This window comes from Phodopus roborovskii, unplaced genomic scaffold (genome assembly GCF_943737965.1).
Source record: "Phodopus roborovskii unplaced genomic scaffold, PHOROB, whole genome shotgun sequence".
Lineage (NCBI taxonomy): Eukaryota > Metazoa > Chordata > Mammalia > Rodentia > Cricetidae > Phodopus > Phodopus roborovskii.
The window spans coordinates 4118815-4132811 of NW_026126588.1; the positions used below are offsets into that span (position 1 = coordinate 4118815).

The 13997-nt window shown below is 38.0% G+C and overlaps 2 protein-coding genes across 7 annotated transcripts in view; one reads left to right on the forward strand and one right to left on the reverse strand.

Annotated features, from left to right (window-relative positions):
• Supt3h (SPT3 homolog, SAGA and STAGA complex component) overlaps positions 1-13997 on the reverse strand; it is a 320819-nt gene that overhangs the window by 301944 nt on the left and 4878 nt on the right. Inside the window, exon 2 of the mRNA XM_051204228.1 lies at positions 7052-7152. Coding sequence (XP_051060185.1) covers positions 7052-7152 — 101 coding nt within the window. The remainder of the gene's footprint in view (positions 1-7051; positions 7153-13997) is intronic.
• Runx2 (RUNX family transcription factor 2) overlaps positions 1-13997 on the forward strand; it is a 306421-nt gene that overhangs the window by 18975 nt on the left and 273449 nt on the right. The window lies entirely within an intron of this gene.

Consider the following 13997-nt stretch of genomic DNA (forward strand, 5'->3'; position numbering starts at 1 on the left):
ATTAATTGTACGTACTTGGTGTCTTAGTCACTCGTCTATTGCTGTGAAGAGGCACCAAAACCAAGACAACTCTTGGAAAAGAAAGCATTTAAATGTGGGCTTGCCTATGGTTTGGTAGACTTATTCCAGTATCATCAGGGAGCAAGACACTAGAGCAGTAGCTGAGAGCTGCACCCTAATCAGAGAGACAAAGGGACATTAGGCCCAGCAGTGGGTTTTGACCCTCAGAGCCCACTCTTAGTGACACACCTACTCCAACAAGGTCACACCTCCCAATACTTCTAATTCTATCAGAGTTCAAATGCATTCATGCATAGGAACCTATGAGGGCCAGTCTTACTAGAACCACATTAGCACATACAAATTTTGAAAAAATTACATTAGGTTTTTTTTTTTAATCCTGACTGTTCTATTTATTGGGTTTCATCAATTTAACATGCCAATCTTTATTTAAACATTAAAATTCTAATATTTCAGTGTAAAATAGTCTAAAATTAGACAAAAGGTTTTCTATAAATAAGGGAACAAAAAATGATTGTTTAACATTCTAATCCATTCAATACACCATCAGTTCATGTTGCTACTATTCTCTCTTATTGGAAATTAATTTCTTCTGATTTGCCTTTTAAACAAAGATTCTTGTTTAAACTAATTTCAAGTAAAACTAGAAAGTGACTCAAATACACTGCATTTTCAAAGGTTTCATATGTCATAGGAAAAACAAGTCTTGAGCCAAAACTGCAATCAAAAGTAATGCCACCACCATAATGCAAAAGTATATATAATTAAGCCAAAGACTTTAATGTACAATACTGTAAACTTCCAAGAACACAGTTTGCCACAGAGGCAATAGTACTTAGAGAGAGAGAGAGAGAGAGAGAGAGAGAGAGAGAGGAGATAAAAGCAGAGAGAGAGAGGTAGAGTGAGAGAGAGGTAGAGAGAGGGAAATTAAGAATTTCTAATAAAATTGGAATGTGAGATAGGTCCCTAAGAGTAGGGTCCCTGTCTGCCGTATTCACTGCTAGGTCTGCAGCATCCAGAACAGTGCCTATCCCATGACAGACATCAAAGTTATTTTTTTTTTTAATGAATAAACAAAAAGCAGGACTATAAAAGAATATTCTGGAACAAATATGGTCTCCAAGCTATTTGTTACAATATAAGGACATTACCAGAATAGCAAATCACCTACATTAGATGACTCCAATGCACACCACTGAATCCTACTTTCATCGTAGGAAAGCTATCTCGAAGAAGGTGGGAACTGACCTCACACACAGACCAACAGCAAACAAATAACAAAGGTTGGCTACCCAGAGTCACATTACTTTAGACTAAATGTTAAGACTTTAAATGAGACTAGAGAAATGGGAGTGAGAGCTCACCTCAAAGAATTACTTATAAAATTATGTCTAGCTGCCTAAACGCGACCTTAAGTGCATCACTGTGTCTTTTAAAGACAGCTCATGGAACATGAGAGCAACTAAAGCTTGAAGGGTAAGCATGTTTTTGTCAGCTATGTGTCAGGTTCTAATGGTCCAAAACTTAAGACATCCCAGTAATGTTTACATGAATGAAATTTTCAGGACACTCTACGATAGCTGATCACTAGACTTAAGGCCCATAAAACGATTATGTCTTGACTTAATGAAAATTCTTCAAGTGATATATACCACTCACCATTTTAAAATGAGTCCAATATTGCAGTGTCATCTCAAATATAAATATAGAATGAAAAACTAAAGAAATGCTGACAGTTTTAAAAAAAATAAGGAAAAACAAAAATTGGTCACTAATTTATATCAGAGAGACTCTAGAAAGGAATAAGGAATTGGCATTCAGGAGCCCAGGTATTAAGTCCTGAACCCATAACTAACCAATTAGCCACCCTGGGACAAACCAACTAACCAACTACCCACCCTAAGATGAATCAGCCCTTTCCTGCTTCTTTGTGAATCAATAAAAGACTGGCCTAACATTTCTAAGACACTCAGATTTCTAATCAGTCAGAATAACTAACATTATTAGGACAGATTCCTTTGTCCAAATACCAGATCAGCAGTTCACAAAACAAACAAAATGTGTTAAAGTTTAGTTCTATTGCTATAATCTATCTTAGTCTAATTTAAAAGGCACAGTCATTTTACACAGAGTTCTACTTAACAACTGTGATCTATGCAAATGATTTGCATGCATCATCTGGCTTATCCAGCTTAGAGATGAACACTGTTACTGCACCTTACAACATGTCCTATCTTATAACGTGTCCTATTGACCAGGCTTTACTACCCCACCCTCTAGTGAACCTCACCTGGCATACTATCTGCGTGTGCTCAATGCTCAAACACACTCCTGATTGACTGTAGAAATACTTTCATTACCGTGCTCAGAGGAAGACCCAGTCAATCTTATTTTCTTATGTGCAAGAATGAATGCATTAAATATATTCAGTGTCTCTGGACTCCAGTGAATGGACACTAATGTATATTACCCTACTAGTCAGAATTCGGACTTATAAATCCATTTTTTAAAAATTGAACTGACCATTTCTGCCATTCAAGATTAAGAAAATCACTACCATGACTTGAAATGAAGGTGATCATTTGGCTGTATGTTTGCATACTGCATTCACAGCACAATTCTACAGTCAAGCAAGGAAAACAAATACTAAAGGAAACTGAGAGGCTCTCTGGTCTCTAATCATACACTAGCTAAGCAACCCACTCATTAGTCTGGTTGTTTTTACTGTTTCTATCAGGGGTTGTTTCAAATAAACTTTCTAAATGTAAAATTACTTCATTAATCAACTTTAAAAGTAAAATGGATTGCAAAGATCCATGTCTGAAATCTGAGAATACAGTAAAAGGCATAAAAAGAAACAAAAAATGAAAGTGCTCAGAATTTGCACTCAGAATTTGTTTTGGAGCTTGTTGAAATGATTCCTAAAAATTCATCTGCAAACATAAAAATAACAAGGGGCCAAAACTATTTTAAAAAGAAAACTAATGTGGACAGACTTGAACTATAACACCAAATATTAAAACACATTAAGAAGCTATAATAACTATTATAATGCAGGGCTGGCATAGGAAGAGAAAAGTCCCTGGAACAAGGCAGAGAAGCAGGGGGATCGCTTATTATCTGATAACACTAGAGTTTCAGCTGTGGAGGAGGAAGGAAGGCTTAGATAGTTTGTGGTGGTAGAACCCTCCCTGACAACACAGAACAAAATGGATTAATATTAAACTGTGGAAATCAAACCCTGAAATATAAGAAAGTGCATGGCATTGTGTATAAAGATTAAGTGGACTCCAGGTCAAAAGCAGGAGCAACTAAGGCAATCTAAAACTGACCAAGCAACGTTTAAAAAGAAGACGAGAAGAAGGAACATTCACACACTTACGGATGTCACTAAACAACATTAAGGAAACCACATGCTGGGAGAAGGGAATGCCAAAGGTGATTCACAAACGAGGAAGTCTTTTTAAGACACTGAACATCCTTAATAAACCACAGGAAATCAAGAAGTTGCCAAAAAAAAAAAAAAAAAACTATGCTGAGAACAAGAACATGTAAACACATACATGAAATGTAAGTGACCAAACTATGCAGCTCAGTGGCCAAGTTGTTAGACAATGCAGCGCCACACCTCTCTGTTGTCAATGAGAAGTAGACTGAGATGGGGTGAGCTCTCTCAGAATGAGACAGAAATAAAAATCAGTGCAGCTTCCTTAAAGGAAAATTAAAAAGTTAGTACCAAAAAGGGCATTCGATTAAAAACAACTTCTTTGCCTTTAAGGTATTAGGTAGTAATATTTTATCTCATAGTTTTAGTAACATTGGAAAACTTGATTAATAAAGCTTAAAAACATACAATAGGGACAAAAGACAGACATTACAAAAGTGCAGTAGTAACTATCGATTACTAACAACCATTAAAATAGGTTAAAGAAAAAACAGAGGAGCTGGAGAGATGGGTCAGCAGTTAAGAGCACTGGCTGCTCTTTCAGAGGACCCAGGTTAGATTCTCAGCACCCACATGAAAGCTCACAACCAACTGTAACTCCAGTTACAGGTGATCCAGCACCCTCTCTGGCTCCTCCAGCCCCAGGCAAGCAAGTGGTGCCCAGACTTAACAGGCAGACAAAACACCCCCACACACAATAGAATCACAATCAGCTCCCCACACATCCACATCCCTGGTGCACAACTTGCCCTTGGCAAGGAATTATAGCAGACTGTTCCCTTTCTCTGCCTGAGTGGTTCTTCTACCTCCTCTGGCTTATGTAACACAGTAGCTACCCTCAGTCTCTTTGAGGGATGAAGGGCTTTCTTCTGTTTGTGAAAGGCTGCCACTTTGTATTTACTAACTGAACTGGACTGCTTTCATTGTGATTGATACTACACAGTTTTCAGTAATAGCAATCTTTGAAAACAGACTAAGCCATGTTCCATAGTTAGTTAGAGAGCCTGCAGCCAAAAGACAAACCAACTTACTACTAGTTCACAGACAGGGACAAAGGCAGCAACCGAGGACTGAAAGCAGCAACAGAGATAGGCTGAACTAGGAAGCAGCAGCAGGAAGGGCTGGGAGTGAAATTCCCACCAGTATGCAGGGAATTAAGTCTGCATTTCCAGCTGGGCTTTGGTAGGGCATGTCTTTAATCCCAGCACTCAGCACTCAGGAGGCAGAGGCAGGTGGACCTCTGTGAGTTGGAGTCCTGCCTGGTCTACAGAGCGAGTTCCAGGACAGGCTCCAAAGCCACAGAGAAACCATGTCTTGAAAAAAACCAAACCAAAACAAAAACAAACAAACAAATGAAAAGTCTACATTTCCTGATGCAGGCGATGAATTGCATGTATACTGATCTCATGTGAATGCCATGTGAAGCTGGAAATTTTTAAAGCGATAGGGTATGCTGACAAATTTTAAAGGATCCCCTCATTTTGACTCTAGCTGCCTTTCTGAGGAAAAATTCGTACGGGGGGGGGGGGGGGGGGACTTCAGTCTGTCAGTGCTGAATGTACTATTAGGAGTGGCCTCTCCCTGAAGTCTGCAATGAAGGAAAAGTGCAAACTTATTCCAGAGTCGAAGCCAACAATAACCTTTACATTCTGAACCCAGCTTAGGTAGATCGCTTGGGACGATGTGTGTAAAAGTATTTAATACAAAGTGCTGAATTTAGCTTTTCTTTCTTTTTCTCAACTTTCTTAAATGGCCTTAGGTCTATCAAGTATAAATATTGGGCAGAACCACTCCTAAGTTTCTGTTTTCCTTTTATAGAGTTCTGGTTTTATAGCTCAAGGGTCAACTTCTCCTAAAACCTAGAGAGGAAACATTTTCAGCTTCATAGTCCACATGGCGACTGCTACAAACACCTAGCCATTAGCATGAAGACAGCAATGAGCAATAGATAAATGAGTATTACTGACATCCAGTGAAACTTCATTTACTCAAACAGGTTACATGGCTGAGGTCGGCTGACTCCAGCAACACATCGCCTGTTGTTTTACCTACTATCATATATCATTTTAACAAATCCTGTGAGATAAGTTTTAAAATATTTCTCTTTTAAAAAATAGATGTTAGGAAGAAAGGTCAAATAAGACCGTGAAAGGGTAATTATTATTATTAAATTTAGATAAAGGATACATGGGATTCATTATACTTATAATTTAAGGAACCTGAAAATGTCCAAATTCACAGTTAAAAAATACAAGTAAATCAATTTAGTGCCACAGGGGAAAACAAATGAAACGTATCATCTTATCATAAAGTGCATACTTAATATTTTAAATATAATTAATGTAACATAAGAAAAACTTGCTAACAAAAAGTCCATTAAACTATAATGAAAAACAAATAAGACACTGCCTCCCAGACCCAAAACAGCCTTCCGAGCCCCGATCCGTTCCCTTTAATGGATCCTATCCGCACCTGTAACCATGCCCAAAAGGCCTGGTCACTGCTACAGGTGCAGAGGCGAATGTATCACTACACACTCCACAATTTAAAATGCAGGCAGGCTCACGAAATTCAGCTTCTAAATTAGTGTTTATCCCTATCTTAGCAATCACAAGTGTTAACTATTTTTGATTTTAAAACAGAATTTTTATAAGAAATAGATTATATTCACATATAAGTTTACTATTTTTCAAATGAAAGAATAAACTTTTATTTTTCAGTCTTAAATTCTATGAACTCAGTATTTACAGATGACCCATGCAACCATAGTTCTCAAAGATCCTCGATAATTAAGACTAAAGAGATGCTGAGAGCATAAAGTCTGGACACTATGACATTAATGCTTTCAGTGGGAGACTGTCTTTGAAGTATGTCACTGAGAGGCTATCAAATGTGATCAAACTTACCAAACTTGTGCTTTGAACTATCGTTGTCACACAGTAGCATCAACCCACTCTAAACAGTGTCAGTATGGACATGAGGAAGGCAACTTTCCACAAAAATATTCTTTTAAACTGCCTGATTAGTGGGCTCACTGGGAATCACTGGGAAATCACTAATGTTGCTTCTTCCTGTAGACACCTGTCTTCTAAACCACTAGGAAAGAACTAATCTGCTACCCCACCCAGTTAAAATAAACTGTCTCAATCACTGCAAGCCTTCAGGAAGAATTCTTAAACAAATGTGCAATTTCTCAAAAATTCAATACAAGTGATTTTTTAACGCTTTATTTTTCTCGAAATAATCTGAAATGCAATGGTTCAAATATTACCAACATTAGAAACTACTTTGAATTAGGCTCACAGAATTAGGAGAATTGAGAAAAACTGCAAACTTCCCTGAAAACCTTTTGACTATCCACAAAAAGGTGAGCTGGTGCTCAGTTTTCAAGTGCAGTGCGTCTGTAGCACACTTCTGCCCAATTCTGTCAGTCCAACATGTAGCTATTTAAATGCTGAGATTATTTTACTTTTGTTTAAATACAAATTATATTAAGCTAAGGTTTATACATTTTATTTCAATTTCCTTCTTCAACATTAATCAATTTAAAATAGCAACAGCAATACTATGTAAGGACACACTTACATCATGCTCTGCAATTCTGCAGCAAAGCTTAGAGCCTTCCCTGTATTTCTTCCACTGCTTGAAGTGCCAGTAGACACAGGGCTAGCTGCAGTATTATTCATCTAGAACAAAAGGAAAAAATAATTCTTAAACACAGATTTAGCTATTTAAAAAAACTACACAAAATAGAGGCAATTCTAAATTACTTCAAAAAGTACAGAAGCCTTCAAATTTCAGTTCTGTTCAATGTCTTTATTCAAATGAAAGGTAGTACAGTGGAAGAAACTTGTCTAGTGAGTTCAGGTGCCAAACAACCAAATGCCTACGTGACAGACACATTCAGTGTCTACACTATAGTACTGGAACAGAAACACTCACTAAATTACTTTGCCATAGCTTAGTAGTTCTCCAGAGTGTTGCACACCACCCAGTCTCACAATACTTCAGGGAGTACCCAGTAACCCCTTCACACACATTCCCCAGTTTTACACAGACCAATAAAAACAAAAGTCACTTTGGGAGCTGGAGAGTAGGCCGTGGGAACCATGATCGCTTTGCAAGTCTGAGGGCCTGAGTTCAGAACCCAGCACCTATGTAAAAGTTGGCCCAGCAGCACACTCCTGTAACCCCAGCCCTGAGGAAGAGAAAGGCAAGTGGACCCTGGAAGCTCTTTGGCCAGCCAGTTTAGCTAAAACACAGAGCTCTGGGGTTTGAGGAAAGGCTTTAAGGACTGCCCTACTCTGAATTACTATAAAATGATAATAGATCTATTGCTATTTAAGCATGATACAACACCTAATCACTGCTGAACACTTAAGCATTTGGGACAGAATGTTACATCTGCTTTAGATATTTTTCAAATAGAAATACTATCTTGACAATAAATAAATAAAATAATGTGAAGAAGCGACTGAGAAAGACAATCTGATATCAACCTCTGGCCTACACACACACACACACACACACACACACACACACACACACACACACACACACACACACACACACACTTTGGGTGTACCAGGTAAGAGTCTATTTTTAAAAGTTCTTATAACTATAATATGCAAAATGAGAAAACCACGGCCTAGTCTAGTTCTCATTTGAACCAATGCCTAAATTATACTAGAAAATCAATCAACAGATTAGAAATGGGCATTTTATTTTATAATCTTAGGGGCAAATAACTGGCTCAATTAAAAAGTGACATTTCCCCATTAAATCAGTCTGATATATAATGAAAAAGTAGCCCGTCTTAACACATACCTCTTTATTTATTGTACATGGAACAAAATTAAATAATTAGTAAAAAAAAGAACTAGTCAAATGAACATAAAAGTCATCAAAGCAGGTAAAGTACCAGCTACCATACAATAAACACACACTATATATTACCCCCTATGTTTATGTAAACTTTGTAATAGCATCTTTTTCCCTAAGTTGGTAATTAAAAATACTTTGCAGATCTATGGAAGAACGTACAAACTTAAGAACACATGATAAAGCAGTTAAAAGAGGTCCAGGAATAATCTAGTTGGTAAAGCAGCCTCTAGAACTGGTGCTGCACAAAGGGCTTGGTGGTTCACTCCACTACAAAAGGCAAAGCTCAGCTAGAGCAAGGCTTTACTATGGTGAAACATCTGACCTGAAGATGGTAACTTAAGGATCACCTTGCTGGTGAGGCTGAGCTGAGCATATATATTAATAGAAGATGGGAGAGCTCATCCTGGGGATAATTCCCACGAGTGGAAACATGCCGCCCAATCCTGTGCATTGGCTCTCATTGGCCTATGGAAGATGCTTTCCAGTTCTGCACATTTCAGAGGCAGAGCTTATTATCTCCTTGAGCTACACATTACTGATTAGTTTCCCCCACACAGTTTCTGGCAAATTTCACAATGTCTACACAGGGTGGCTATCTCCTGAGGCCCTCTTGTGATGGCCAGACTCACAGTAACGAAAGAAAACATGCTTCAGCTGATCACTGTAGAACTCTTGAGAAGAAGTTAAAGTTGTACACAAAGATCTGATTTCAATGTTTGGCTTCAGAGGCAGACTGTCTGGGTTCAGTTCCCAGCTCTGTTACTTTGTTAGGACTTTACAGAAGTTACTTTACTTCTCTTTGCTTCCATTATCTCATCTATAAAATGTGAATAATAGCCCTACTGTTTAAAGATTATTGTGACAATTAGATGAACTCATAGAGAAAACAATTTGGAGCAATCTTGATACAGTAAATACACAATAAATGTTAGCTATTAAAATAAAGATATTTAAAATACCCCATCTTGATCTGGCAAAAGCTTTTATATCAATTTAAAATACCTTTACTTCAAAACCTCCATCATACCCCTCTTCCTCCCTACATCCCACGACATGTAAGAAGACCAGATCCTCTTCCTTCCTCTCTTGCTCTACACACTCATCTCTCACACTTGGTTCACTCTCCAAGTGGCTGTCAAATTCATTTTCCTAATATGTCCTTTTAATCTAACCAAATGTGTGGGAAATGACAAAAATCACCATGGGAATCTAGACCAAGGGCACTCCTCAAGAGCAGGGCACACTAAACTAAGCTACTGTACTCAATGGCTCAAAATGGGCATTTAAAAAAAAAAAAAAAAAAAAAAAAAAGGCAACATGACACAGAGATCTAAGGAGAACAGCACCTTAATTATATCGTAATAAATATGTAGACATATGTAAGTATGTCTAAAATACCCCAATATTCCTTTGGCCTCTGCTAAGTAGCCTAGAACTAACTAGGGCACAGACATGAGGAATCTAAAAGACAAAAAAGTTATAATCAAATTGAATTTAACACACACACACACACACACACACACACACACACACACACCCATGAAAAGCTATCACTTTTAAATTTGTTCTATTTTTCAAAAAAAAATTTTTTTTGAAATAATTACTATTTTTCTAGAAACAAAGTAAGGAAAGAAACTACCTACACTGCCTTGTTCTGTTTTGGTTTTGAGACAGCCTCATGCATTCTAAGCTGGCAATGAACTTGTTATGCAGCCTCCCTGTTTCACCTCCCATGTGAAAGCTGGGATCCAGGCAACTCCAGCTTGAAACTTAGGTTAGGTGCAAACAAGGGCTACAGATTTCTACAAACAGACCAGCAAAAAAGGGAAAGCACTGCATCTCTTTTTCAAGGACCCGGGCCCCAGTGGTTCCAACACAAGGCCAGGAGGAATATTAACCTCAGGCATGTCTGTATTGACCCAGCCTCTGAACCAGGGTCTGAGTTGACCCATTTCAGATTTGACACAAACACTACTGTGTGTGGTTACAGCTAAGAGGGAGTGAGACACGGCTCAAAGAGTTGGTCCCTTTTCTTCAGTTTCAAATCCAGTAGCCCTGCTGTCACTTTCTAAAGAGGACATACTTCATGGAGCAAATTATACTAAGGGCCAGGCCCCAGATTTGATGGCCAGCTCTCTTCCGGTTGTCTCCCTACTAGAAATGTTTCCTACCAAGGGCATTCATGGGTAAGAGGTGAAGGGCTCCAATCCAAATGTATTACAACTACAATCAGCCTTTCACAGACAAGTTACTTAATTTCTAAATCAAACAGGTGAATAACTTTCCTCTTGACATGAAGAGCTGATAGTTCATTAGACTCTGAAATAATTCTTCCCTGTACCCACATTTTGTTTGATGATTTAGATAATTACTTCTTTAGACATTAATTTCTTTACACATCAAAGTCCTTCCAATGATTTATTTCCTTTCTTCTAGACATAAAAAAGGGGGGGGTCTGTTAAAAGCAGAAGCACTCAAGTCAATTTTCACTATAAATACAGCTAACATGGAACTGAAAACCTACTGTAATCTTCTCAATGGGTTAATGTCCTACAGTTGTTTCAGCTTTCCACAGGGATGCAGCTGCTTGCCATATTTTACAAAATGAATTCAGATGTGCAGATTGAGACCCAGATCATTTCAACATGCCAGCTTAAATGTGAACCCCAGGAATAAGTTCATTTCTGATTAATACTGTGTTAACCTGATCACTAAACCAAATCCCCATTCTAGAATATAAAAATTTGTGTTTGGTTCATCTCGACATTCATGTGTATGTATGTGTATATGCATGAAAAATTGCTTTCGTTAGAAAGTATTACTGCCAAACACAAAAAGTTCTAACTGTTGTAAAGGGTAAAGAAGGATATCACAAAAGGAGATCAAAAATGCTGTGGCTATGTTCCTGGGTATCTATTAAAGGACATACTTTTGTTCACAACATGACCAAAGAAGACATTCCATGACAAACATCTTTCATCATACACCTCAAAGAACTGACACTCTTACCATTAGTTTTGTATCCTAGAAGTAATGTCAAAATCTGGGCTATAAGTCTATCAGCCAACCAGAAACTAAGAGACATGATGGTAATGACTAGTTCTACTAACCACTGGCGAGGAACATGTACTTACTCAAACATCTACAGAGTCTCAATCCTAATTGTTCATAACCTAGACATCTCACATAATATAAATAAGATTTTAAAATTAGGACAGTTTTGTAAAACCCCAAAGGCAGAGGGAAAAATTATAGGTAACTCAACAGGGAAAAATCATAGGTAACTCAATGTTAATACAAGCTCCATATTTTTATTGTTAAAAAAAAAAATGAAGTTACATCATAATCTAAATTTCTACTGATGTGAAGAATACCAAATGATCATTCACTACAAAATGCAAAAATTCAAAAGTTACATAAATTATCTATCAAATGTCTATAGCATGTAGAACAACCAACCGTGTAGACACGGGCAAATCACAGCCAGCCTCTTTGCCAGAAAATAGCATCCATCGGCAGCCTCTAGGTCAAGTCCTGAGAGTCCTATTTCCCATTTAAAATCTCATGTTCCGGGATTAGTTTCTTTCATTTCAGCATTCTGGCCTTCCATGCTGCCACCCTTTAAGTTCTGCTTACAGCAGTCACACCCAACCTTCAGCCTGCAAACTACTGTATGCCGGCATAGCTATGAATGAAACTAGTATAGCCCAGCCGGTTTTTTCATGACGGTGAGGTCATCCAGCAGCTAGTCACACTGACTATCAGAGAGCAGACAGAGGTGAACGCTGGTGTTCGTGTTTTCTTCCCTTCTGCTTTGGATTAAGTTGGGCCCTTCTTCTGTAAAGTGTGTTACTCACATTCAGGGCTTTGGATTAAGTTGGGCCCTTCTCCTGTAAGGTGTGTTATTCACATTCAGGTGGGTCTTCCTTCCTCAGTTAAAATCTTTGGAAACACCCTCAGAAACATACCAAGTCTTCTAGATGATTCTAAATTCAACCCCATTGACAGTGAAGATCAACCATCACAGTTGGTTTATACTATAATAGTGAAGATGAATTATTTTCATACTAAACTTCTGCCCCACACTGAATCCCTCTTCCAACGACTGGCAGATAACAGCATCTCTTAAATGACATAGAAACCCAATGATTTATTTCCCTTCACTCTCCCCTATAAAAAGTAGCATGCCTTCGATTCCCTCTTCTGTCCATAAAAACACTGGCAATGTCTTTTTTTAAAGCCCAAACTATCTGCATTTGGATTTCATTCATAATTATTGGGCACTTACTAAAAGCCAAATGTTCTATGGCCTCAGGATATAATAGTAACTAAACAAACAAAAAAATTATAGGGTGATGAGTAACACTCAGACAAAAACAATTTGAAGTAGTGCTATCAGAACAAATTTTACAAATGCATTTCAACTATCAGGTGACAATAAACAATCTGAACAAAATGCAAGAGGCAGCGTTCAAGGACCTGCATGCAAGAACAAGATCCTAAGAGCACTGTGGGTAGAGTGGAGGAGTAGAGGACATATGCAATAGAAAAATGGGATCTAAGAGTCAGGAGGAGGAAATATACTAAAAAGCCTTGAAGAGGTTACGTTTTAAGCTGTTGGAGAATTTTAAATATGAATTTTTTAAAGGATAGTAGCCAGGGTACAACTCAGGAAAGCAGAAATTACTGAAGGTGTACAGACAAGAGATGTCAGTGGCTTTGCTTTCTGTAACAAGTGCAGATAAGAACATTTTATGGCCAGGTGTTGGTGGCACACGCCTTTAATCCCAGCACTGGGGAGGCAAAGGCAGGCCGTTCTCTGTGAGTTCAAGGCCAGCCTGGTCTACAGAGTTAGTTCCAGGACAAGCTCCAAAGCAATACAGAGAAACCCTGTCTCAAAAGACCAAAACCAAAACAAACAAACAAACAAATAAAAAGAACATATTATGAATACAGAGTTAACTTGCGCATGGAGTAGAATATAAGAGCAAAGATGACTGAAGTTTGGAACCTTAAAAACTAACTAAATTATGCTATCATTTGCTAAAAAGGGGAAGCTTTGAAATGACAAAAACAAACCAAAAAAAAAAAAAAAAAAAACCCACACAATTTCAGTTAAGACCATATTAAGACAACTCTTAGATACTCAAGCAGAGAAGATCCTACAAAGCTTTGTGAAAGATGTTAAAAGAAAGGAAACATTACAAGGCTGATAAATTGACATCTTCTAAGGTGAACAACATGTGAGGAGAGTTTGGCTGGTTTGGTACAATGTCCTGTTTCATGTCACAAGTTAGCGCTGAAATTCCTACATAGCTCAGGCTAGCCTCAAACTTGCAATCCTCATGCCTCAGCCTCTTGAGTATGGAGATTAAAGGAATGTATCATCATCACACCTGGCTGGAATGGACTTTTTATTTAAAGGACTAACTAACCAATATACCAGAACTTATAAGAATCAACTAATATCTCAGGTTCAATTCCTCCATCTTTCAGGAATAATTTCTGTTTGTCTCACAATGGTATTATAAAGAACACAATGGTATTATAAAATGCAGTAGGGTGTGGTGGTGCACACCTTTAGTCGAATCACTCAGGAGGCAGAGGCAGGCAGATCTCTGTGAGTTCAAGACCAGCCTGGTCTACA